General features: G+C 45.8%; 2 protein-coding genes across 3 annotated transcripts in view; one reads left to right on the forward strand and one right to left on the reverse strand.

Annotated features, from left to right (window-relative positions):
• LOC144125384 (U2 snRNP-associated SURP motif-containing protein) overlaps positions 1-15,823 on the reverse strand; it is a 42,470-nt gene extending 26,647 nt beyond the window's left edge. The window contains 11 exon segments of the mRNA XM_077658714.1: positions 179-283; positions 3,889-3,932; positions 4,500-4,726; positions 5,453-5,477; positions 5,479-5,708; positions 6,950-7,041; positions 10,428-10,492; positions 11,173-11,315; positions 14,278-14,392; positions 15,061-15,138; positions 15,715-15,823. Coding sequence (XP_077514840.1) covers positions 179-283; positions 3,889-3,932; positions 4,500-4,726; positions 5,453-5,477; positions 5,479-5,708; positions 6,950-7,041; positions 10,428-10,492; positions 11,173-11,315; positions 14,278-14,392; positions 15,061-15,138; positions 15,715-15,726 — 1,136 coding nt within the window. The 5' untranslated portion in view covers positions 15,727-15,823.
• A 146-nt stretch (positions 15,824-15,969) lies between these two features.
• The window catches only part of eIF2A (eukaryotic translation initiation factor 2A), a 30,949-nt gene continuing 21,700 nt past the window's right edge, over positions 15,970-25,218 (forward strand). Inside the window, exons 1-5 of one of the 2 annotated variants that reach the window (XM_077658716.1) lie at positions 15,970-16,029; positions 21,112-21,181; positions 21,747-21,821; positions 21,908-22,026; positions 25,032-25,128. In XM_077658716.1, coding sequence (XP_077514842.1) covers positions 16,002-16,029; positions 21,112-21,181; positions 21,747-21,821; positions 21,908-22,026; positions 25,032-25,128 — 389 coding nt within the window. In that variant the 5' untranslated portion in view covers positions 15,970-16,001. Of the gene's footprint in view, positions 16,111-21,111; positions 21,182-21,746; positions 21,822-21,907; positions 22,027-25,031; positions 25,129-25,218 lie in introns of both variants that reach the window. The other variant, XM_077658715.1, reaches the window with a different exon arrangement.

Raw genomic sequence — 25,218 nt, forward strand, 5'->3', positions numbered from 1 at the left:
CATTATTATGACGTGTGCCAAGTACTTTACTTCACAAGAGCAACAGCAGCTATTTAAATTCAAGAAACTAAAGGCCAATATTCAAGAAATGGACTGCACTTGTCTCGAAAATTGCACACTGGGCATGACAAAGAGGAGCTTTCACTGGACAATCCATCAGCTGAAGCTGCAGCTTTACCTGAACATGGGATTGTTGAGCTCTCGGTTCATGATCATGGCCTCAAACATTGGCCCCTCTCGCACGACGAACTCGATCATGCGATGGATCAGGCAGAGCAGGCTCCTGTGGGTTGGGAGAGGGTCAAAAGAGAAAGAGCCACAGGTAGTACCCGTCCGGGGGGCAACAAAAATGTGGCCGCGAAAAGAGAAAGGGGAGGTTAGCCCAGAAGCGACGTGACTGACAGTTTAAAGTACTCCACAGACTGACACCATGCAGGCAATGCGCTAGCACGTAACTAACTGCTTTGCTTCATGTTGAAAGGGATTCCATGTGAACAACCAGTACAATGCAACCGAGCATAAGTTCCATTACAGAGCAAGAAAAAGAAAAAAAATCAACTGCTCCTGCCTCGTTCTCCACATCCAAACAGTGTTGCATAAAGTGCAATACAAGGTTTTTAAGTCTTCCAATGTGAACTCAGCTGAGGCACATTAGTACAGCTCCCATAATCCAAACATGTCCCTACTCTTTCCATTTGCTGGACATTTGGGGCAGCTAATATGCATCCTAGCTTAGAACATGGAGGTGAAAATCCACTGATGACCCCCGCTCAATCCCCCAAATGCCTCCAAAGGATGCTTTCAAGCACGATCTCAGCATTTCATACCATGTTTTGTCCTGGAACTGCACCATCTTGAATAGCAGTGCTTTGAATTTCATTTTATGCAATCAGCGCCTCAGTTTGTCCCAGGCACAAATGAAATGCTGTCACACACGATAAAAAGGTACAAGAGCTGGCATATTGCACCGGCAAGCACTGTTACAAGCCTAATTAGCAAGAAATGTCACCTAACAATATTGACTACGCACATCAAGCTTGCTTAAAATGCAACACCTAAATTCACAGTTCAGTGCAAGAGGAAGCTCCACTGAAACAGCTGTCCATTTCAAAATAGCCACATGGATAATTAAGTGCCCGTCTCGGTGGAAATGAAGTTACAGTCTATGGCCAGGTCAAACATGAAGAAAGAAGTTAGGCTACTTTTATTCCTTGTTCAGAGTGAGATGCATGAAGGTCAAGATAGGAAAATGGTATACAAAGCGCAAAACTTTCCACTCTAGTCTTTATCAGGTCACCCATAGTTTAGGTGTTATTAACACATTGGGTGTCATTAAGGTAAAAGCAGCATCATTAGGCTGTATTCTTTTGCTATGACAGTGGTATCTGACCAGTTTTGCTGCACATGTGCTCAAAGAATGCATTTGCAGCTCGCTTTTTTTTCTCCCCATATGTCGTACATTTGCTCCTACATTCATTCGCCTGTTCTGATGATCAATAAATTCACATGGAATTCTTAACATTCCCTGCCCTGTTATGTAGTGTGCTAGATGACTAGTGCCCCTCCTTATTTGCAAGCACTGCTGATTACTTTGTGCACCCTAGAAATATAAAGGAAGGTGTTATCAGTGCAGGAAGATCTGCCCTAAGTGAGCAGCACTGATCTGGATATGTAGCAACAAAAAGTAATCAAACTGGGCTCTAACCACTTGGTGCACGGCTCTTAGGTTACGGTAGACTGTGACTTTGTTTCCACAAAATGTGTTCAGAGTTACCGTATGAACGCATGTAAGGGCCGCACTTTTTTTCCAGATTTGAGGGCCAATTTTCGGGGTGCGGCCCATACACGCGATTTGCAAAAAGAAAAAATTTTTTTTTTTTAAAGTAGGAACACACCAATCGGGAAGTCAGCGGCATTTATTCCACGTTCAGTCGCTACCCGCGGTGTATTCCGACTCCAAGCTAATGCGGTGCTCTGGTGCATGCTCATCCCACAAGAAGTCGCGCAGCACGCCCGCTGTCAACGTGTAGCCGTTTGTTCCGCGCCTCCATCACTTAGCAGAGCAGCTCTTCTTCCAGTTAGGGAAACTTGCACGGCTTGCCTCGGAAAGCGTGCTTTTTGCAGCTTGTGTTCCTCATTGCATCCTTTTGGTTGCACCATCGTCGGACGCACTTCTCGGCCACGTCGAATTTCTTGCCCACCGCGCACTTTGCCGTGTTCGACAGAAAACTCCCAGCCTTGTAGCTATTAAGGTGCTTGCCCATCGTGCTAAAACTGCTAAATCTACAAGGCTCGGCGGCAGCATGCGAAAGCCACAACTACGATGGACCACCAACTCTCGTGCCTTTGACAGCCACAAAACGCTGGAGCTGGTGATACTGATGCCGATATGGATAGCAGCATAGCGAGAGCTCGCGGTGGAGGAACAAGTTGACGATGATGATCATGAGCCGCGGCCTCTGGCGCCATCCATGGGCGGCACCTTGAAGCTCCTGTGCACATGCGTTGCCTCTGCGATCAGGCGCGCAGTTGCTCGCAGCTGGAGCTGATCGCGGAGGCCACGGCGTGTGCACTTCGAAGGCTATTCCCGCGTGGGTCATGTGGAAAGTTTGAGTGCGGCCCTTACATGGATATTATTTTTTGCTAATATTTCCTTCTGGAAAACGGTGCGGCCCATACACGAGTGCGGCTCTTACACGCGTTTATACCGTATTAAAAAATTCACAATGGATCCCAAGCAGTTGGTGCAACTGCGGAAATATTGCCTACTAGTATCTTTTAATCATGATGCAGCTAGCGATGTGCACTGTCATCTCCATAACTACATAGGCATCAATAACTGGTGAAATTATCCAATGCTTGTAAAGTTGACCATATGTAGGAGAATGTCCATCTACCTTTTGCTGCGACAGCAGTTAAGGACACATTTTATGGTTTTGTGGTGTCACTGGCACAACACAGAGAAGAAATGAGGATCAAAGGGGAGTGGTGTGATTCGCCATGACACGAATTTGTGGCATCCACTATGGTGACCTCCAGGAGCGCAAACAGCTGTCACAGAATGTCCGAGAGTTGTTGGCCTTCCTTAACAGTAGCTCTCTTTTTTTTCCTTTTACCTTAATTTTTTTACGGCGCACACAGAATGTCCGAGAGTTGTTGGCCTTCCTTAACAGTAGCTCTCTTTTTTTTCCTTTTACCTTAATTTTTTTACGGCGCACACAACCAACATACCTTGGCTGTGCCCGGAACTCATGGAGAGATCACCGCTGCAGCATAAGCTAGATGCTCCTTCACATGGAGCTTGTAAAGCCTCACACTGTTCACGCAACTGCAACTTCATTTCCACCACTTCGTTTCCTAAACATACATTACACTCATTTTACCTTGGACTAAGCACACTTGTGCACCATTATATTTCACTTGGTTTTATGCTACTGACATAACTAGCCATATGAATGTTGCTTGTAGTAATGGTACAGTAAGCGGAATGGAAGAATAAGAAATGAGATAAACAATGTACACTGGTTGCACAGGCTTCCGATTACTCACACCCTGAAAGTGCTTAAGCTTATAGGCAATAAATTAACCTGTCCAGACTACTATCAGCTGAAGGGTAACAGCGGTGTTCCCAGCCAAAAATAAGCAAATGCCTATAACTATGTGTGAAGCTACTACTGTTGACGTGCAGTCAAATATTGGTGGCTACCAAAGGACACATGCTATGGCATTATGCAACTCAGCGGACAGTTAGCTACATGAATTTAGATTCTTTGGCATGAAAAATAAAATGAAGGTGCCCTGGCGAGACAACACACAGAACTAGCGCAAAGATTCACTAAGGAACAATGCGACAATGTAGGCATTAAGAAGAAAAAAGAATTCCAGTACCTTTCAGTAGGGATAACCACTTTCACTACTGCGTTGGCTAATATCTGCAGGAAATACAGCATCGCATCGTACATGGGGACAGATGAGATACTCATTAATATTAACAGATTCGATGACAGCCAAAAAAAAGACTACAAACAAAGCTACTATATTTAAAAAAAAAAAGTCGAGCAAATGAAACAGTAGCATATAAGCATAGGAGCAAATAAGACACAACAGGCTACAAATCATGAAAGATGACCTGTAGACACACTGCTTTGACTACACTGCATCAGGTAACTTTAACGATGGTTTTCACCACCTGACTGCTAGCTTTCGCTACAAACTTGTCCTGCCTTTGTGAAATTACTAGCAGCTGAAATTACAGAAAAGTGCAAAGTGCAGAAAAAAAGGTTTTTAGCTCTGCAGTGAAACAATCATGGCATACTAAGACAACGCAAACATGTCAATGCCACACATGAAGCTAACCTGCCCTGAACGAGCTCATCAGAACATAGAAGTGATGTCCTCACAACCTTGGCTGGGCTGATGTGTGCATGTAGCTTTGTACTCTCACAAGAGCAGTGTGCACATGAAATGGCTAAATGACAACAAAGAGTCTTCTCACTGACCTTGTCAAGCTCTTCAGAAGGCAAGGATTGAGGGTCAAGGGGCCGACTGGCTTTGCGTTGGGGTTGGGCATTAAAGGGGAGCCCTGAAGGCGGTGGTGGCAGCGTCAGCTCCACCATGGCTGGTGGGATGTACACAGGGTGTGGGGGGATGGGCACTGCCTTGCCCCAGCCCATTTTCATCTCAAAGCCCATCACTTCCTGGGCCTGGAAAAATCACCGCCAGTGGCCTCAGATGTTTGTGAGCAGGTGACAAGACCTCTGGTGACAACCAGCCTCTCATCCTTGTTCACCTTTTCTATACTTATCAAAATGTATAATCACCTCAGCCATAGAGTTTCAGGACAAATGCAATTCCACTGTCTACCTCAGACAAATATGCCTATCAATGTCTAGCACTCCTTGTCCACTGTTCGCATTGCATGCAAAATTTCTTGTGTAAGCCACATGACCGGTTTAAACAGTTACGAGGCATAAGCTAGGACACATGTGGCAGGAAAGAAATCAAACAGCACTAGGTTAGGGGAGCATACAGGGTAAGGTACGGATGTTGTCTTTTTAGACGCATCATTTTGTGCAACAACAGACTAATGGGATGCTAGGCTCTTATGAGGAAGCCAATCATTAGTGCCTGAGCATGGGTTGTAACCAAAAGCTGCAGCCATCAGTATATTCCCATTATCTTACAACAAATATCACAGCTACCATATGCCTGCCACGTGAGCAGACTGTCCCCAAAAGTAAAATTAAAAACAAAAGCAGATGGATGTTTCGAGACCCATATACATTTTTCTCAAAATGTTATCCTTGTTGGTGATGCAGTACAATGTATTTTGGACATCCACATGCAGCCACAACTAAATATATGCATGTTACTCGTTCCCTTTTGCAGCGCCCAGTGGCCGGAGTGAGAGTGGCACTGGGGCTTAAACGGGAAGAGTGAATGATTAGCATACCACTGAGATGCTTGATGGCACGTTCGCGCGTCTTTGCGATTCATGTAGGCGACGAAACCGCAGTTGCGCTTGCGCTGGCGCTCCTCCTGTGACCGGGGCCACATGATCTTGACACTGGCCAGAGGTCCGTAACGCCCGAATATCTCACACAGCTCCTGCTCAGTCATCTTCGGGTTAAGGTTGCCAAGGTAAAGGTTAGTCGGTGTTTGGGTCTCCTGTGTCAAAGCTGCCAGGCTTGGGTAACGGTAATCATCTCCTGCACATGAAGAGAGCACACAAGGCTGGATGTGGCAAAGTACATGTATAACACCCCGACTCGGTTAACACAGTCCAGAGGCAAGTGAAAAGGAGCAATTTTTTAAGGTTGGATAAAATCAGCCCGAAAAGTACAGACAATAAGATGGAAGCAGGCAATGACTTCCCTATATCTTTGATGATATTTTTATTATACCGTATAGAGATGAATATATTATATACTATGAGCATACATATTAAAGGTGGCATTTTTGGCATATACTGTATTTACACGATTGTAAGTCGACCTAGTTTTTAAAATTTGCAAAGTCTGGGAGGAGGGGTTGACTCGCAACTGAAACCAAAAGCATGGCACCATACACAAAAGTGAGACAAACGAGCTATTAGGGAGGCTACAGCGTGGTTGAAATTTTATGCTTGCTCTAGAGCTCTACACAGTAACATTTGGCCGTTCTGTGCGCTTATTCAGAAGGTTTTTCTCTTTTTAATTGTTAACTGCGCACTCAGCGCCCATGGGAGCGTTGACAGTTGATGGAAGGACTGGTGTTCCAGTCGCGGCGGCACCGCCACTCGGAACGGCAGTGCTTCCAGGGAGTGTCGGTAGCCCAATGGAGGAGCCGACACCGCAGATGCTTAGTTTCTCTCTGGTTCAGTTTGACGCATATGAATTCACTGATGGCCATTTTTACCAGTCCTCTAATGTAGTGCTTCTTAAATCGTTATTATGCTTCGGGGCCGGTAAGCGTTCGGCACTCGTTCATGGCTACATCAAGATGATTGTCATTCTTTACTCCAATGAAACGAACAACAGTGCGCCAGGCCACAAGTTCGACATTCCAGAACGGGTGATTCAAGTGCGGCGGCTGTAGCCAAGCAAAATTTCCGGCTGTGCCATGCTAAGTCGTGGTGCTGTTGTTGCAAAGTGCGAAATTTCGCGGGATGATGACGTGCTCTGGCTGTTCGCAAGTGGGGGATTTTGCTGGACGATGACGTAAGAACACGCTATGGGACTGTAGCAGCAATGACAATGGCAGAGCACTAGTGAGGACGATGGTGCAAGTGTGGACGAGTAGTCCATTGACTAATACATGAAACTATGAAAGTCTCAGCTTTTCCTTTCCAAGCAGATTTCTGGACGAGATCATGTGCATTTTCATTACTCAAGTTTCCAACTTGAATTTTGAAACCTTTGCTGATGAACAGCAAGCATGTCTACAGCGACCAAAAGCAACACCGCCTCACCGAGTCTGATACCTATATCACTGTCTCCTTTCTTGAGATGGTCTTTGAGGGCCCCCTTCATCTTGTAGCGCTCCTCTCGCTCCTCTTGGATGCTGTGTGTGCATGAGAAGAGAACGTTTTGAGTCAACCACGTTATGACAGTCAGGTGCACAGCACATTTGTTATCCTCCATAAGTTAAGAGTGGGCTACATGTGCGTGAAAAAGAATGATGTGATGCGGTGACATGGTGAGGACCGTCATCGTTCGCTTTGTCACTTAGTGGGCAAACCTCAAGCTAACGACAAGTTACGTATGCCACATGTACCAGCGGATACATGCTTTCGTTTGATGCCTGGGTGCTTATGCTTAGTGTCCCATAACCTGTCAGCTCTATCTGCTTGCAGGTGAGCAAACTAAAGTATTTACACAAATGTGTGGTCGGCCTATTTTTCAGAATTTGAAAATCCGAAGTGGGGGGGGGGGGGGGGGGGGGTCGACTTACAATCGAAACGAAAACATGGCACTATAAGTAAAGGCGAGACAAACGAGATATAGGGCATGCTGCAGCATGGTCGCATTTTTGCTGCGCTGCTCCATCACATCACTCTTGGTGCTGGCTTTGAGCAGCTACTATGTCAACGCGCAGAACTTGCATCCCCTCCCCGCGCGGGCGACGGCCGATGGCGACTATCGATAAGCAGCAAACTGGCACCCCACACTACCCCCACGTGGCTGCAGACTGCAGTTGCTGATAAGTGGCGGCGGCCCGATAACGCAATCGCTTTCTACGGGAAGCTCAAGCGCCCAACAAGTTTTCTTTTTACTTTCAAATGCGCGCCTGGCGCTCAAGGGAGCGTTGTTAGTTGAAACTATACTATAAAAAACTGCTTCCGACATTTTCGTTTCTGCTATCCTGAAGAAGACGGAGCCGTTGCGGGGCTTGATTTGTGGAACCAGTTGTCCGAATTTCCTGGCGCTATTTTGCCTCCAAGGACGGAGACGTTGAGACCGCTTGAGAACTTGCGGACAAATAGATCATTGATGATCTCATGGATAACCAGGACACCACTGATGCGAATTGTGATGAGGACTTGAGAGAGCCCATATGCTTCAACGTCCTCCATGTGCGACAAGCTATTGTGCGTCAATAGAAGGCTGCAGTCTCAGCTGTACGGAGTTCATCAATAACATTGAAAAATGTGTTTCTGAGGCAATGAGGATGAAGAAACATATAAAAATTCATGACTATTTTGCACAGTAATCTGCGCAGTGGCTAGCATAGAAGTACATTTTTTTCCCCATCTCAATGAGCTTGAGTGTTGTAAATTTGCTGCTACTTTCATATCAAATTACACTTTATATTAAACTCATAGGCTTCCTTTGTGATGATATGATGATTTGACTGTGTTAAATGGCTGAATGCTAATAAACTACGCTCTTTACAGTCAGGCTAGAACAGAATGCAAATGCCAATCTTTCTCCTTTTACATTCAGCTATGGTGAGCAACTAGCATTATTCATGTGTACTTAGTATCTTGCAAAGTAATGTTTGTCAGCCAGTTAAACATAGACACAGCACTCGCAAAATAACTTGTACAGGTATGTTTTATGTTTGATTTTAGCTCGGTAATACACCACTTTTCCTCAATTAATGGGAGACGAGGGTCTTACAAATCTTTTTTAAAAATGAAGTCACATAAATGAAATCATCAAAGAATATGTATTTTTTTGTGCTGATTCCAAACATGTCATTTAGTTTCATGTATAACACGTCCTTGCGTACTTATGAAATACTGGTGCCATGGGTCTGTGTGAGATTTAACGTCCCAAAGCAACTCGGGCTGTGAGGGACGCCTTAGTGGAGAGCTCCGGATAATTTTCGACCACCTGAGATTCTTTAATATATACTGATACAGCCGAGCCCATTTATAACAAACATGAGCATCACGCGGCGCTCGTTCGTTATATCCCGAAGTTCGCAGTAAGTGGACCACACAGTTGCTTGTTAAAATGAAAAATTTTTTCTTTGCTAAAAAATCCGTGATGGACGCCTGTTTTTGCAGCGCAGATCCGATGAGGGAGGTTTCTTGGTATAGACAAGTTGTCTGAGGCTCTCTACGTAGCCCATTGCTACAGGCGCGCTTATGGGTGCTGGCTCCGAAGTTTCATCCTCATCTGATTCCTCCGCGTCACTCTCGTCCTGCACTTCAGAAATGATGCCCTCGTCCGTGCACGGTTCCGCGGTGTCGGCGTCGTCTTCGACAGAAATAAGATCATTCCAACAAATGTCATGACCCCCCATGTCGGAGTCAACGACGTGCTGCCACAAATGGCCGCCGGGCTGGTCATCTTCCGAACCATCAGGCCCGGCATCGGACACTGTGTTGATGAAGCCGGCCTTGCGGAAGCAGTTCCGCTCGCCAGTGGCCGTCACTTCCGCCCAGGCCGCTTTCATCATCTCTACCGCTGAATACAATGGAAATGGGCACGGTGTTCCCGTCCGCCATCAAAAATTACAACCGGGGCCCGAGATTTGAACAAGGCCAATGAAACGTCTGCACCACGACGCTGTAACAAGAGCTGAAGAGGTTATTAATTTGTGGGAAGCAGTCGCGCAGGGGGTAGGTAGAGAGAGGGGGGAGCGCAGCCCGGTAACTTCCTCCTTTTGCAGGGGTACACTGCAACTGAGCAGCGTGAGGAGGGGGTACAAAAGTGCGCGATGGGGTAGACGTGCAACGTGCACAGGTGGCAATCAAGTCAATGAAGCTAGATACAGACGCACAGCGCCAGCGGAGAGACCAATGAGGGGCGTCCGTGAGCGTCAGTGCAGCCACCTCTTGGCTCCCACGGAAGGCCTGCTTCACGGAGCGTGGCCTCCGCGATCGCAGCCGGCGGCGGCGCGGTTGATCGCGGAGGCCACGTGCGGATTTGCAAGAGAGTGAAGAGATTGGAGCGGAGTTGCGAGGAGGGCGTTCTTGGAAGGCACGTCGGCGGGGAAAGGGTAGCTTGCTTGAGAGTGGCACAAAACGGGGTGGGCTGTTCACCTGCGATGAGGCTCGGGAAAACATACCGCGCGCCGGGCCCACAAAGGGGTCTGTCGGAGGCAGGTTATCTCGCATCGCGGCGTCGGGGTTATGCTGTCCTTTCGCTGTAACCGATCAGTAGGGCTTAATGACGTTCGTTATACGTGCGATTTTGTGCCATAAAACAATGTATATTTTGACAGTTGCGCGGGTCTTGTTCGTTATACACGAAAGTTCGTCTTGAGTGGGGCCGTTATATGTGGGCTCGACTGTATCGCATAGTACACAGGCCACTAGTATTTCGCCTCCATTGAAATGTAGTTGCCGCAGCGGGGTCAAACCCGCGTCTTTCGGGTCAGCAGTCGAGCATTAGCATATAGCCACTGAGCGACAGCAGCTTTCAATAATCATATACATAATATGTCCTTAACACATGCAAGGAGCAAGGAAATCTTTGTTGTGAGGATGAACTTACATTTTCAGTTCCTCTTTGAAAAGCTCAAGGTTACTTTTCTTCTTCTCTTTTTCTTTCTTTTTTGCCTGAAAAATGATGAGAGCATTGTGTACATATGAGAGAGTACAAATTGGAAACGTCAGCAACCGATGTAAACCCTCCCCTATTTTTTTTTTTTACACACTGAAAACTAGGTCTTATGAACCACGTGTCTCTAAAGAGGTTGGTTTGGTTGGTTTATGGGGTGTAACGTCCGAAAGCAACTTAGGCTATGAGGGACGCCATAGTGGAGGTGGAGACCAAGCAACTCAGTAACACCTTTTTCTACTTGCCATATGAGTTCCATGTAATGCAACACCATGCGATGTGTGCTATGTGGCAAATCTGTCTCTCAGCAGCCCAAATTGGCTGCAGCTATTGACAAAAACTAAAATTCCAGTGAAAGTCATCGCCGACAAATATCGCTAAATGGCTCTGCAGTAGAAAACTGATTTTTAGCCTTAACAAATTTGGGTACAATTGACATCTTGAACTTATGCGAGAAACCATCAACATTCCCATGGAACTAAATGCTCCATGCAAGCCCAAAGTACAGTTGGGGAGGCGAAGCACAATTGATGCAAGTGGCACATATGCACATCGAACAAAGGCCTAACTTGCAATGCTTGGATCGCTAGCGCACAAATCATGAAACTTCATTAACGCACTTGTGAGAAACTCCAGTTGAATCTGGAACTGGGCAATAACCTTACACAAACATTCTTACCTTTTCTCGTGCGGCAGCACTCTGAGATGAGGGTGAATGGAGGTCATGCTGCTGAGGCTGACGAGACTCCTCCATTCGCCTCGTGGCCTCCGAGAGCTTAGGGGGCTTATACAACTTGCCAGTTTGGGAGGTGGTTTTCTCCTCTATAAACAGAGGTAAAAATACACAGCAGTGAGCTAGATGAACTGTTTATGCAGAGCTCCTGTTGCTTCAGTGAATCAAAAGCAGTCTCAAGAGCAACTAAAATCTTGCCTGGAAGCTTTCGCTCTTGAAGCTGAGTTTCATTATGGTAAAAAGAAAGCACACTAGCTATGCACTTCATACGAGGAAAGATTTGCTGCCTTCGAATTAAATGTCTCAAACAACTTTTTATTCTGACAAGAGCTGAAGTTACCGTATAACCACATGTAAGGGCGGCACTTTTTTTTCCAGGTTCGAGGGCCAATTTTCGGGGCGAGGCCCATACACGCGATGTGCAAAAAATGTTTTAAAAAAGTCAATGAAGTTAAAAGACACCAATCAGGGAACGAGCGGCATTTAATCTACGTTCAGTCGTCACTCGCGGAGTATTCCGGCTCAAAAGCCGGTGCTGTGCACTGGTGCACGTTCATCCCACAAGAAGTCGTGCAGCATGTCCGCTGTGAACGCATATCCGTTGTTCCGTGCCTCCATCACTTGGCAGAGCAGCTCTTCTTCCAGCTCTGGAAACTTGCATGGCTTGCCTCGGAAAGCGCGCTTTTTGCAGCTTGTGTTCCTCAATGCAACCTTTCGGTTCCACCATCGTCGGACGCACTTCTTGGCCATGTCAAATTTCCTGCCCGCCGCACGCTTGCCGTGTTCGACAGCAAACTCCCAGCTGCACAGCTATTCAGGTGCTTGCCCATAGTGCTAAAACTCCAACGCTTGGCGGCAGCACGCGAAAGTCACAACTCCTGTGCCTTAGACAGCCACAAAAGGATGGAGCTGGTTATACTGATGCCGCCGCTATGGATAGCGGGAGCTTGCGGCAGAGGAAAAAGTTGATGATGATGATGAGCCGCGGCCTTGGGCGCCGTTCATGGACGGCACCTGGAAGCTTTTGTGCGCATGCATTGCCTCTGCGATCAAGCGCACCGTTACTCGCAGCCAGAGCTGATCGCGGAGGCCAGGGCACGTGCATTTCGAAGGCTATTCCTTCATGGAAAGTTTGTCATGGAAAGTTTGGGTGAGCCCTTACATAGGTATTATTTTTTTTAACTATTTCCTTGGGGAAAACAGGGTGCGGCCAATACACAGGTGCAGCCCTTACACGCATTTATAAGGTACATTAAGATTAAAGATGGAACACAGCAAAAGTTAAACAATTACTGAAGGACCACAATGACTCATCAATGTGAAGGTAAGCAAAGCAATAACTGCTTATCAATTCATGTACGGTAAAATCTGGCAAGTTCCTTGCACAACAGAGACCACACATCGCTCTCTATGCAGAGAGACCCCAAGCATGCCATACAGTTCAGTTTGTCTTCCCTTTTCTGAATTTGTGATGACGCAGACTGCAATCAGGCCTTGATGACATCTAAGTAGGGGTTGAATTTTTTGGTTTCGCTGCAGTAGCACTACTAGGCGCATTTTTCAATTTCAGGTGTACGCACATATGTCCCTGAAGCCTCCCTGTGGCAGGTGGCCCATCGGGTTGTGGGCGACCTGCCAAGTGCACACACCTGGCAGGCCTCCACCTGGGTGAAGGCTTCACGGTAAATGCCTTCATGGTAAAGGCCTTTGTACTAAAGGCCTTAAGGTCAAATACCTTTAGAGTGAAGGCCTTTAGCACGTAAGGACCTTAACTGCCCACGATAACTAGTGCTACTGCAAAATATTTCGCACTTAGCCATGCTAAACCATCTGTTAATTTTTTTTAAATTTAAAACAAATTTGGTGGACTTTAGGTGGCAGGTTTTTTTTTCAGATTTTTATTTTTGACAAAAATATTCAATTTTTTTTTTCAGTGATTTAATGTAGCCATTCTGTGTGGTCAAAAGTGACTAAAAGCCTATCTTGGTGTTTTTGTTATCCTGAACAATTTATTTACCAGTAATTAACATGCAAATGGTAGTACTTAGAGCTGTGCTTTAGAGAAATTGCTATCATCATTAAAACAGTAACTCAAGTTAAATGAGATAGCCGGCAGATAAAAACAGAAGTCTAAGTTTACTTCCAAGAGTAAGGTTTACATATCACCGGGTTGTTGCACTCAGTTGAGTGCAAGGGTGGGGCATCACGTGGCCAGCGCGTTGATGACAGCGACGGAACTGCCGCTCAATCTTTGCAGTAGCCAAATCATACTTTTTCGCGACACCCATGCGTAGTTTCATGTCAGTGTCTGACATGCATTTGATTAACCTAATCAACCGACTAACTGCTCTAAGCTGGTGATAATAGCGAACAAACAGTGCTTAGCTAAAAGGCGGCGAGGAGGTGATGCTCCCCGGTGTGCAGAGGCTTGTAAGCAGCGCAGCAATATTCTTAATTGTGCAACTGTGCTGCTTATCCAACAATGCCATCGTCATATCATGTCCCTGCCTTCATTAGTTAATTTTCAGCTCGACTGAGTGTAACTCGCATTTAACAGCCAGCTAGCTATGCCTTGCATGCCAAGAATGCTGACCTTTTTCGGTTATAACCGATTTTTGAAAACTGAATTCAGCGCACTTTTAAAGTTTTTTTTTTTTCAGTTGAAACCAAAAAGTCCAACCCCTGCACATACAGCTTTCATGTGGCAAGACCTTGTTCCATTTGGTCTGGTTTGGTTTATGTGGTTTAACATCCCAAATTGACTCTGGCTATGAGGTTTGCCAGAGTGGGGGGCTCCGGATAATTTCGACCACCTGGGGGTCTTTAACATGCACTGGCATTGCGCAGTACACGGGCCTCTGGCATTTCACCTCCATCGAAATGGGACCGCCACGGCCGGGATCGAACCTGTGTCTTTCAGGTCAGCAGCGGAGGATCATAACCAATGAGCCACCATGGTGGCCAAAAAGCAGAACCATTTGGTCTAAAAAATGCTCCATCAAGGAGGATGCACTGGGCAAAGCAAGGAAATTGTGTGCTTGAAATACTCACCTCCAGATCCTGCATTGATGACACTTCCTCGGACAAACAACTTTCCATGTTTTGCAGGTTCCTCAAAAGATGCTAGGAACTCTTCGTATGCCTCAGCAGCAGCCTTGTCTTCTTCCTATATAAGACAAGGGCATTGGTGAACATTTGCCTGGGCTTAGCTAAACCGCAAAAAAAAAAAACTGAAATAAACGTTAAGTTTATAATTTCTGTAAGCCAACTGTGGATCTGTTTCACATTACAGCGCTATCTATAAGATCTAAACCACAATGCAGATGCATTTTTCCATGTATTCCTCGGATGTGTTCTGCCACTTCGCAAAGTGTCACATAACTTTAGAAAACGAAGCATGAGTGTAGTATAGCACTGTAAACACTTTTTCTGCGCGTAACGTGCGTAATATAAACACTTATTTTTATGTTTTGCTTTTATAGGGTTTAACGTCCCAAAGCGACTCAGGCTATTAAGGATGCCGCAGTGGACGGCTCTAGATAATTTCGGCCACCTGGGGATCTTTAACATGCACTGACATCGCACAGTACACGGGCCTCTACCATTTCGCCTCCATCGAAAGCGACCGCCGCGGCCGGGATCGAACCCACGTCTTTCGGGACAGCAGCCGAGCACAATAACCACTAAGCCACCACGGCGGCTAAACAAACTGAGGATCCGCAGGTACAAACACTGTATTTCAAATAAAACAAGACAAATGCAAAAGCGCTACCTGTACAACGAAAATCAAGACAACGCAAAAACTTTCAGATCGGTTTCACACAACGTACATACCTCTTTCCTGAATTTGTCTTTCACCGCCAATTTCTTCGCCAGAGGGTTTATGTTAAAGGCTTTCACCTTCGGTCCTCCCTAAACACAGATAATTTCAGAAAGAGATCACAGAAACATCACAAAGCGTACATAACGTTATTGAATATAGTCCGAACACGCCTGACGATAGCCTTATCCATCGCTCACTTCAGATGCTGCACAAACTGCGCAGCAGCCTGGGTGACGGGCAACGACACTACTTATTAAACTCTATTCTGTTACGACAATTATTAATGACGACTTAGGGCGCACAAAACACCCTTTCGTCGGTCTCATCATCAGTTATGTCACGCCGCGCTGCTGTTCGAAGGCAACGTTCATGGATGTGTACCTCAACACCGATGCGCGAAGAAACTAACAAAAACGCAAGAGGGACGAATAAAGCATTGCATGCTAATGCAGCAAGTGGTATCGATGAGTGCAAAGCATGCGATCAGTGAGAAGAACCAGTGAAATCAAGCCGGAGCTGCTCGCCTCTCCGGTGGACATTTAATAGTCACCCTAGGCCTAAATGCGAGAAAGAAAAATAACATGCACGTAATAAACAAGCCTTCCAAACACCGAGACAATGAGGTTAGTGCAGACTTGCTAAAAACAGTCGTTGGATCTGCTTACCGATCCACTCATTGTGAATTACACTATATACATAACCGTAAATTAAACTACTCTGGGAGCAGCGCACGACCTCCCGAAAACAACACTCCGGGTTTTTACGGGTTCTCTGAGGCCCATTTTTTAAAAATTGTTTACGATATTAAAATAATTTTTTTCACTTTTTATTCTTAAATTTAGTATGCAGTACAAAATACATACATTTTAGTTTACTATGTAATTCATGCAAGTTAAAGAACTTCCTATTTTGGTTTGAGTTTTGTTGTTCCGTGGTTTAGGCCGCAAGCAAGATGGCAGCTTCCAGGCCGCTGATAGCTGGTGAGCTGCAGTTCGTGTATCATCACCGCATTTTAGCTTCTGCTGCTGTATGTTTCTTCGTTAGGTGTGGCACTTCGTTAGGTGTGGCATATTCTGCTGCAAACAAACTTGTTCACACACACGCTGTCATTGCGATATCATTAAGGACAGCATCAGCGTGTGGCACACGTCTCGCGAGCAAGACATGCCGCATCACAGAAACACGCGGTTTTAGTCGAAGCTCATTGCGCATGCTTGAGCCGACGTATGGCCTTCTGCCCCCATTACATAACAGTTCGGCATGTTCTCAAAGACGGTCATTTTTATGCCTTTGTGGTAGTGTCCGTGTAAAATAAGTCACGACAGCTGACAACGCATGAAAGCCTAGCCTGTCGTCAAGCGTTGCGCTTACTGCTTCACAAGGCTGTTTTACGTACTACCTGGAACACCGCTTGTTCAGACCGTTCGCCGAAAGCTTGCCTCGACAGCTGATGTTCATTTACCTGCATTGGCGTGTTGCAGTTATGGAATTAATTAGAGGGTACGCGCCTGCCTCTTAGTACAGGCTCAGCAGTCTTGGCAGAGTGCACGCAACGTCCCCGTAACTTTGCGGCTGTTTGGAAATTTAGATGCATCCATGGCATGCATGTCTTCTGCTGCGATCGCTGCTGAAGCACGTTGCGTCTCTGCGAGAGCTGTGCTTGTAATGCTGCATGAACGTGCATTCACACGCCACACATGAACGTGCATGCATGAACGTGCATTCACATATTCACACGCCAACAATGTAGTGAAATATAAAGAATGACCGTCGAATGTTTCGATTACAACCGCGACACTTCACTTTTGCCAAGCGAAGAGATGACACATATTTGGACTTGTCATCAATCAACTGCGTTCTTGAGTGCCAAGAACATGACTTCATTATTCAACAGGCGGTGAAAACGGCGGACAAACCACATTTCTTACTACACTGCACAGCTATTACTGTTCTCAGAACAAAAATACTGATTGGAGGATGCTTTCTAAAATTTCTATGGGCAGGTATCCAATGTATGATGCAAATAAATGGGAAGACAGAAATCGCAGCAAAAAGAATGCAGAGAAGCTAAGAGGCTAACCAGACTTTAGACAGGTTGGCTACACTGCATGGGAGAAGGCGTATAGAGGGAGGGAATGGATGGAAAGAGGGAAAGCCCAGAGGAGAGATAAAGGTGCGCATGAAATCTGCAAGTGCTCGTGTGACCTGTTGCTTCAAGACACCAGTTATTTGCTGTGGTGACGGTACACACCAAGTATCCACCTCTGAGGAGATTGTCCTGTTCAGACGGCTTAAGGCAGTCTGTAAAGCCATGCATAGACATTGAAGCAAGGGCACTTGGAGGGAATGTGCTTGGTTGTTACATCACTTCAATATCTGGCATACACAAAGATGTGATCCCCAGCCACAGAAGGTGCTACAAGGTTGCATCATAGCTGAACACACCATGGCAAATGTGGTTTCTAGGAGGTTCCCAAGTGTTTAGACTGCTACTTGGGAGCCCTTAAAAGCTGTTTCATCTGTTAAGTGTTTTATACTTAAAACAGATGGCACAGGCTTTGTGCATTTAGACATGTGAAGGGTTGCTGTCATTGTGGTAAAGTTTCTGTTGTAATTTGTATGCTCAAACATTCTTTAGATGAAGGCATGGCACCATATTTCACTCATATGTGCCCTTTCCCTGTCAGTGCATGGGCCATATGTATGAACTGTTCTATGACAGCAGCTGTAGTCTTCATTTTATCGTCCACACCATAACGCTACTAAAGCCATTCCTGTTATGGCTATATGCACAGAGCAACAGTTTGTGCAGGGATTGTTTTGGATGATACCTGTGAATTTTCCCTTCAGTAATTTTCCTTTCATATCTACGAAAATATGTCAGAGCTACCATGCCGACATATGTGCACATCATATCTGCGCATAGTACTGGGCTAGGGGCTCTAATTTCATGTACATGAGGTATCTTCACATGCATATTCAACAAGCGGGGTGCTCAGAACTACAAATTGCATCAGTAATGATCCTGTGCTGGATTGCTATACTGACAGCAGCACTATAATGCTGAGATTGGAGGATGCAGTTCTGCTCCTCATGAACCCATGAGGTTTTTGTGATGTGGTCTGCCATTGTATATCTGGAGGCAAAAGCGATCATTTGGTGTTGAAGTTGCACATTTTATGCATTCTGCACAAAAGTTGGGTGCAGTGCGATGAAGAACATCGTTAACCAGTCACGTGTCTCTGTCAACTCATTCTTGTAGAGAACTGAGTGGATATTGCTTTACAACATTTAGTTGCTGATCTGAGGGGTCACAGTGCAATATGGTTAATGTATGTGGCCTGTGGGTGGTTAGATTGACTAGTATAAGACATGCTGAATATCTGCAGAGCTCTATCTGACACTGCTCAGTCGTCAAATCAAGGTGTTGTACTAAGGTAAGACATGCCACACTTCTAGAGAGTTCAGTCTGACACTGCACTTTCAGCAATATATTTGCACATGTAGATGATCATGCAAAGTCTAAACCACAGTGATGGCCACCCTTGTTCAGTGTCTGCACTCAGCGTGTTCCATTTGTGCAGACATAAGTTACCAGCAGATGGAATCACTGCACATTATGAAAAGGCTTCTGTGTGGGAGACTGAAGATATTTTATTTTAATTCTTGCTGACTATGGTTGGCGCCTCTGATTTCATGTCACAGCCATTTCCAACGAAACGAGTTTTGTGGTACTTTACACCTTACACCTTCTCGATTGAAGTAACAGTTCAAGCTTGGTCATTAAGAAATGGTGTCAATTTCTTTTCGCCCAGCATATGTAACATGTCAGTGCAACCTGTAGCTTTGTGAATGTGCGTCTCTTACAGTGCCAGCTGTTAATGGGAAGAGAGGGGAAGAAAAAACTTTGTCAATTAGATGATGATGCTCTTGGGTTTCCTCAGCCGCTCCAGGTCTATTGAAGTCTGTCGGCGACCTCTTGTGCTCCAGGCATCAGGCAAAGCGTGCTTGTTCTTGTAGTCACCAAAGAGCGTCCATGCAGCTGAGTGTGACAAGCAGGAGGGGGGAATGGAGGGACACTCCGCATCGGGTGCCATCCTACGTCGGTGTGATTATGTGACCACCCTATGCACATAGCCCATGCCTCGCACGTCATGCTAAATTTCCCAAAACACACAGAGCGGAGGTTCCTGGGAAGGGCAATTTTGTGTTCGTAGTCTGTTTGTGTCCGTGCAGTTGAGCCTGACAGGGGAGGGAGGATGGTCCCTGCACGCACATCCGACGCACACTGCATCTGGCTGGTGCAGCAAGCAGAGCCACTTTTTCTTTTTTTGCAAATAAAGACGCTTAACAACAACGCTATGCTGATTACAGCAATTTTAGCAGGCGGCATGCGATTAGTCAGTGGACAAGTGCCCAGAGGCATAGCATCACTGTAAAAACTTGAAGGGACATTAAGAGTATGACGCGATAGCATTATTGGATCCCTTCAACGGCTTGGAGCCCTCATTGCATTTCACTTCGCACTGTTCTTTTGTTCACCATCACATAACACTTGGCCTGCCCTTAAGAGTACAATGCAGTAGCAGTAGAGATCCCTCCCATGCAAGTACTTTTCTTTTGCCTAATTTCTGCCTACATGCCCATAAATGTGGAATTGGTCATTCTCTACTTTATCACGAGGAGTTCTCGTACCACTCCTGGCACAGTGTGCAGTGGTTAAGTGATGCGCCACTGCCTCGGCAGGTGGCTGTTTCAAACAGCTACCGGTGGTACTTGTGAGACCCGGGTTGCTCTTCCTAAGCTCTTGTAACGCTCATGCGTAGTGCCACAGTGAGCAGGTAGCAGTTGCATTGGATTTATTTGAATTAATTTTATATCAACATGCCATGGGGGCATGGACGTGGGGGCAGCTAGCTCACAAACTGTTGGCAGGTTGCCACCTGCTACCATGGCCAGGCTGTGATGACTCCACAAGGTCATGCGACCTGTCTTGAGCAATATTAATTTAACAGTTTCCTGCCGCTGTGGGCAGGTTATGATATCACAAGGTCATGTGACCTTGCTAACAGGTGGGGCACCTGCTTTTCTTGGTACGCCAATGCCAATGCTGGGTTTTCTGCTGAATGGGACCCTTAAAGGGACTCAGAAAGGGGGTCTCAATAAAGGTATGATATGTCTGGGATGTTAAAAAATGGCGGTTCATAATTATCCCCCAGCAAGAATTACTTTAATGCGTTATGTGGAAGCTGAGTTATATGCAGACAAAATTTGAACTTCCGCATCTTACCGCAGCGGTGGCCAAGTGGTTGAGCATCCGCCTCGCATGCGGGAGGTGCGGGGTTCGATCCCCAGTGCCGCCGGGTACCCACCGGTGATACAATGGGTACAAGCTTTCCCCTGGTCTGGTGCTCGGCTTATTTAGGGTGAAATGCTTGGGAAATGGGTCTTTGACCCCACCTTGAGAATTTGAAAAATACCTTGTGTCATGGCGCTCTTTGGCCATAGATGCCCTTGCGCCATAAAAACCCATCATCATCATCAACTTCCGCATCTTCGCGCCTTTCCCTCTCCTTTCGCATGACAAAACTGCGGCGCTCCTCCGCCAGCCCCTTTCACTCGGCCCTTCCGTTACCTCCGCTGGCTGCGGAGCACACGGAGTGGCCGCGGCCGCGGTAGCGCGTGACGTCAGAAAGAATTTGGTGCTGTGAACCAATGATTACCCCTGGCTGCTGACGTCATTTGCAAGACGTGACGTCGTCTGCCAGGTTTTCGTGCAAAAGCCCGGCACCGCGCGTTGCCGCGAGGTGTGAAAGCGGGAATTTAAAAAAATTTATTGTAAATTTCCCGCTCGCTTTTGAGGTCTCGTACGCGGCATGAATGCTCGTTGGCCTGTACTCTACATAGTGCAAACATTTTAAAGCCAAGCTCAAACACCCCTTTCTGTGGCCCTTTAAAGCTGTCGCCTTAATACAATGCCTGTATCAAACAACTTGCACTTGCATGTCCTGTTTCATGAACCACTGGATCGTGTCTCATAATCTGAACTGAAACTGTTGCAGTTCGTGGATTGACTGGAGTGGCGTTTTATAAAGGAGAGCCAGATTACTCTGAGCTGAGTGGATTCCAAAGGTGAGCAGTACCCATGTTTTAATATATGAGACATTTATAAAGCGAGCAGACCTTCATTTATTCGCAGTGTCATCTGTATCACATGTTTAATGCTGACTATTTTGGTTGCTTGCAAATGCAGTGGCAGCAAGAGTCGCTGAGATGAATGGCATGTTCATACAGGGCTGTAGTGAATAAAGCTTTGCTGCTGTTTCTGGGGAGATGCTCTGTGAGGTGTGAAAAACATTTAGTCACTGTTATCATTTATTGGGCTTATAACTTCCATCGCTAAAAACATCATCTCGGTACGTTAAGCCCATTGGAGAGCCTTGCAAAGTCTTATTGGATGCAACTTTGATAACATATGCAAAATTGTAGCTTGGAAGTCCGTGCAGAAATGTAGCTGCTTATGCACTGGTTGGGTTTTACAGTGCTAACATGCTTAAGGCAGTTAGCATTGCTGCATGGTTTTGCCTATTTCTGATACTTTGAACAGTTTGAAAAGCAGTACTATTGAATAATGTTTTCTGCAGACGAGCATTTTGTGTTATTTATACTTGAGTCATTAATATATACTAAATTTCAGGGACCCCACAAGATCTTGCAGAGTTATTACCTTCAGCAAGGATGGAAAACTTTTTGCATGGAGCAATGAAGAGAAGTATGTTTTTCAGTTCTAATTTTCAAGGTTGGCTGTTGTTGCCCCACTGCATATTATGAGCGATAATGACACCATTCCTTTTGCAGAGTCCAGGTGTTCTCTGTACCTTCGTTTGAAAGACTACTTGAAATTCCCAGGCCAAAAACATTGTATCTGGAATTCTCACCAAAAGGGAATATTTTGTGCACGTGGGAACAGTACACAGGTATGCGGCAATTCATTCATTGACCTGCAAGCATTAGCCCTTGCGTAGCTTTACTTATGTGCTGACTCATGGGCAGTCCGTGATTTTATTTCACGACATATTGACAGTGTTAGCTATTCGATTTTTCCATTACTGGTGTGTGCACTTCAGTTTTTATGTCTCGGCAGAATAAAAAGGGGTTCTTAATAGAGGAAGGGATCACATGTCTTGTTGGTGAGAACTCCTTTTCTCATACTTAATGGACGACATCTGGAACTAAATAAAAAAAATTCAGCTTCCTTCATAGCCTAATTTATATTTAGAGCCCTTTGTCTTTGGCATTTTTTTTCTCTGTATTTTGGGGGTAAAAATTACGCACAAATTTTTTTTTAGTTGAAATTTGGGTAAACATTAGGCTATATAAAACATTGTATACAGTTTAACCTCAATGTAACGAATTAAGGGGCCCGGCATTTACTTCGTTATAGCCCTAGCTTTGTTGTAGCCTGTGTTGACCGAGCTTCCAAGGGGAATCATCATTCCATTGTTATATCCAATATTTCTTTATAAACCATTTCGTTATAATGAGGTACGACTGTATTTAGAATTTTTTCCATTTTTTTTTCACCGGAATAATTTACTGTCTATACTTGTTTTTATGCGGGACATGGAAGGCCATATTTTTTGGATCAATGTTTTCATAAGAGTCGGTCGGTCGGTCGGTCGGTCGGTCGGTCGGTCGGTCGGTCGGTCGGTCGGTCGGTCGGTCGGTCGGTCGGTCGGTCGGTCGGTCGGTCGGTCGGTCGGTCGGTCGGTCGGTCGGTCGGTCGGTCGGTCGGTCGGTCGGTCGGTCGGTCGGTCGGTCGGTCGGTCGGTCGGTCGGTCGGTCGGTCGGTCGGTCGGTCGGTCGGTCGGTCGGTCGGTCGGTCGGTCGGTCGGTCGGTCGGTCGGTCGGTCGGTCGGTCGGTCGGTCGGTCGGTCGGTCGGTCGGTCGGTCGGTCGGTCGGTCGGTCGGTCGGTCGGTCGGTCGGTCGGTCGGTCGGTCGGTCGGTCGGTCGGTCGGTCGGTCGGTCGGTCGGTCGGTCGGTCGGTCGGTCGGTCGGTCGGTCGGTCGGTCGGTCGGTCGGTCGGTCGGTCGGTCGGTCGGTCGGTCGGTCGGTCGGTCGGTCGGTCGGTCGGTCGGTCGGTCGGTCGGTCGGTCGGTCGGTCGGTCGGTCGGTCGGTCGGTCGGTCGGTCGGTCGGTCGGTCGGTCGGTCGGTCGGTCGGTCGGTCGGTCGGTCGGTCCAGAGTGACTTAGAGTGTAGTGAAAGGCTTCGGATACCTAATTTCGATCACCTTGTGCTCTTTAACGTGTACATTGCACAGTATACAGGCCTCTAGCATTTCGCCTCCATCAAAATGCAACCGCCGCAGCCGGATTGATTCATAAAGAATGTGTCAATAAAGCCTTGAATGAAGTTATTACTTGCCTACTAAGATTGCGATTTTTTTTTTCTCATTTCTTGACATTATGTTGTCGCATACATTATCACTCCCGTGCACAGCACTTTCGCATCTGTGCTGTAGCTGCCTGCCTTTGAGCACTGCAAAAACATTCAGCATCGCAGCAGTCATTTGAAACATTCAGTCGCCTTGAAGCAGGGAGTCATTAGCATGTTGACTCTGGATACAATGATGCCAATAAAACGTCCTGCAGGTACTTATGTTCCGACCTCTCAGACCTCTAAAACGCACTTTTTGAATTTATCCACAGATTAATGAACTGCTAAAGGAGGTTAAAGCCAAATTAATTAAAGCATCACTTCAGTAAAAGATATCCGCTAGTTTTCATGCGGTGCCTTCAGGTTTGTTTAGTTGCAAACTACACTTCTTTGAAGGTGTATTTTTGAGTTGAAATCGAGTTTAATTTTATCTGTAAGCAATTTGCTTGGGGTGCAAGAATTAGGTGAAGCTGATTTTTACCTGAAAATGAAGGGCTCTCTGTGTTTGTGTGTTGCCGCTCATTAAAAATTGGGGACAACACAGCAACAGTCAAGAATCAGCGGATGCTCAGATAGTCAGAAAATCTTGCTTTTCACTGGGTGTTATAGTTAAAATTGCCTTAACGCTTGTCGAAATGCATGTTAATCTGCTTTGTTTATTTGATCACTGCCGTAAAACATGCTTGCACTGATGACTGCCAATTTGAAAGCTCCTTAAGAGGAGGAAAATGATATGACTTGGACCATAATTATACTAGATAGCAGCAGGGGTTCTAAATATAGCTGAGATAGAGCTTCTTGCAGCATTAAACCTCCTTCCATGGCTTCTGCATTTGCAATTCCATTGTCCAACATATTGGTCAGATTTTCCATTGCCGGGTGTTGGGAGGACACCGTGCTTGCTGATTGTTGTTTTCAGTATCCGGGTGCATGAAAGCAAGTGTGCCTACTGGTCAAAATGTTCTTTTCAAAAGTGCTTTACATATTTTTGACGCAGCCATTTCACTTTTTACACCTTGCACACCTAGCTCTTTATTACACCAAAAAGTCATGGTTTATAAAATCTAGTTGTCAGTCCATTTAAAATCAATGTTGAATGAGCAGTAGCCAACTGTGCTGTAACAGTTGTTCAAACAAGTGGTAGAAGCTTGCTTGGAATCTTGGTTCCAGTAACTCATTCGGGCTTTGCAGATGTTGATGAGATGTTGAGGATGATTGCAGTTTGGCTGTGCTGGAAATAACTTGTTTTTTTTTTTTGTTGAATTGCTAGGCAGATGTCATTTCTACAGTACTTGTGGGAGTAAAAGCAACTGCATACTTGATCTGTGGGCCTGTGCATCTCCCAAAATAGCTGCTGTCTTTTAACAGGCACTCATACTTGCAGGAATATTGCAATGTTGAGACAGAAGCAGCATATGGGCATGCGATGATCATTTTAGGCATGGTGGGATTAGGTTACAGGACCGATCATATTCTTTGTGCAGAATATCTGTGATGTCCCTTTCACATAGTTATTAATGATAGGCATTCACCTTTTATTCCAGGCTTGAAAGATTCCCAAGAGCAACCTAACATGTTTATTTATGATATCAAATCTAAAAAGTGCCTTCGGTCATTTGTACAGAAGAAACAGAGTTCATGGTGAGCAGTTGATATCTTGTTTTTGAAAATAAAAATATGAAACGTGCTTCAGCAGTACTTATAATTTAATCTCATTGCAGCTTTCAGTTT

The sequence above is a fragment of the Amblyomma americanum genome, chromosome 3 (genome assembly GCF_052857255.1).
Source record: "Amblyomma americanum isolate KBUSLIRL-KWMA chromosome 3, ASM5285725v1, whole genome shotgun sequence".
Classification (NCBI taxonomy): domain Eukaryota; kingdom Metazoa; phylum Arthropoda; class Arachnida; order Ixodida; family Ixodidae; genus Amblyomma; species Amblyomma americanum.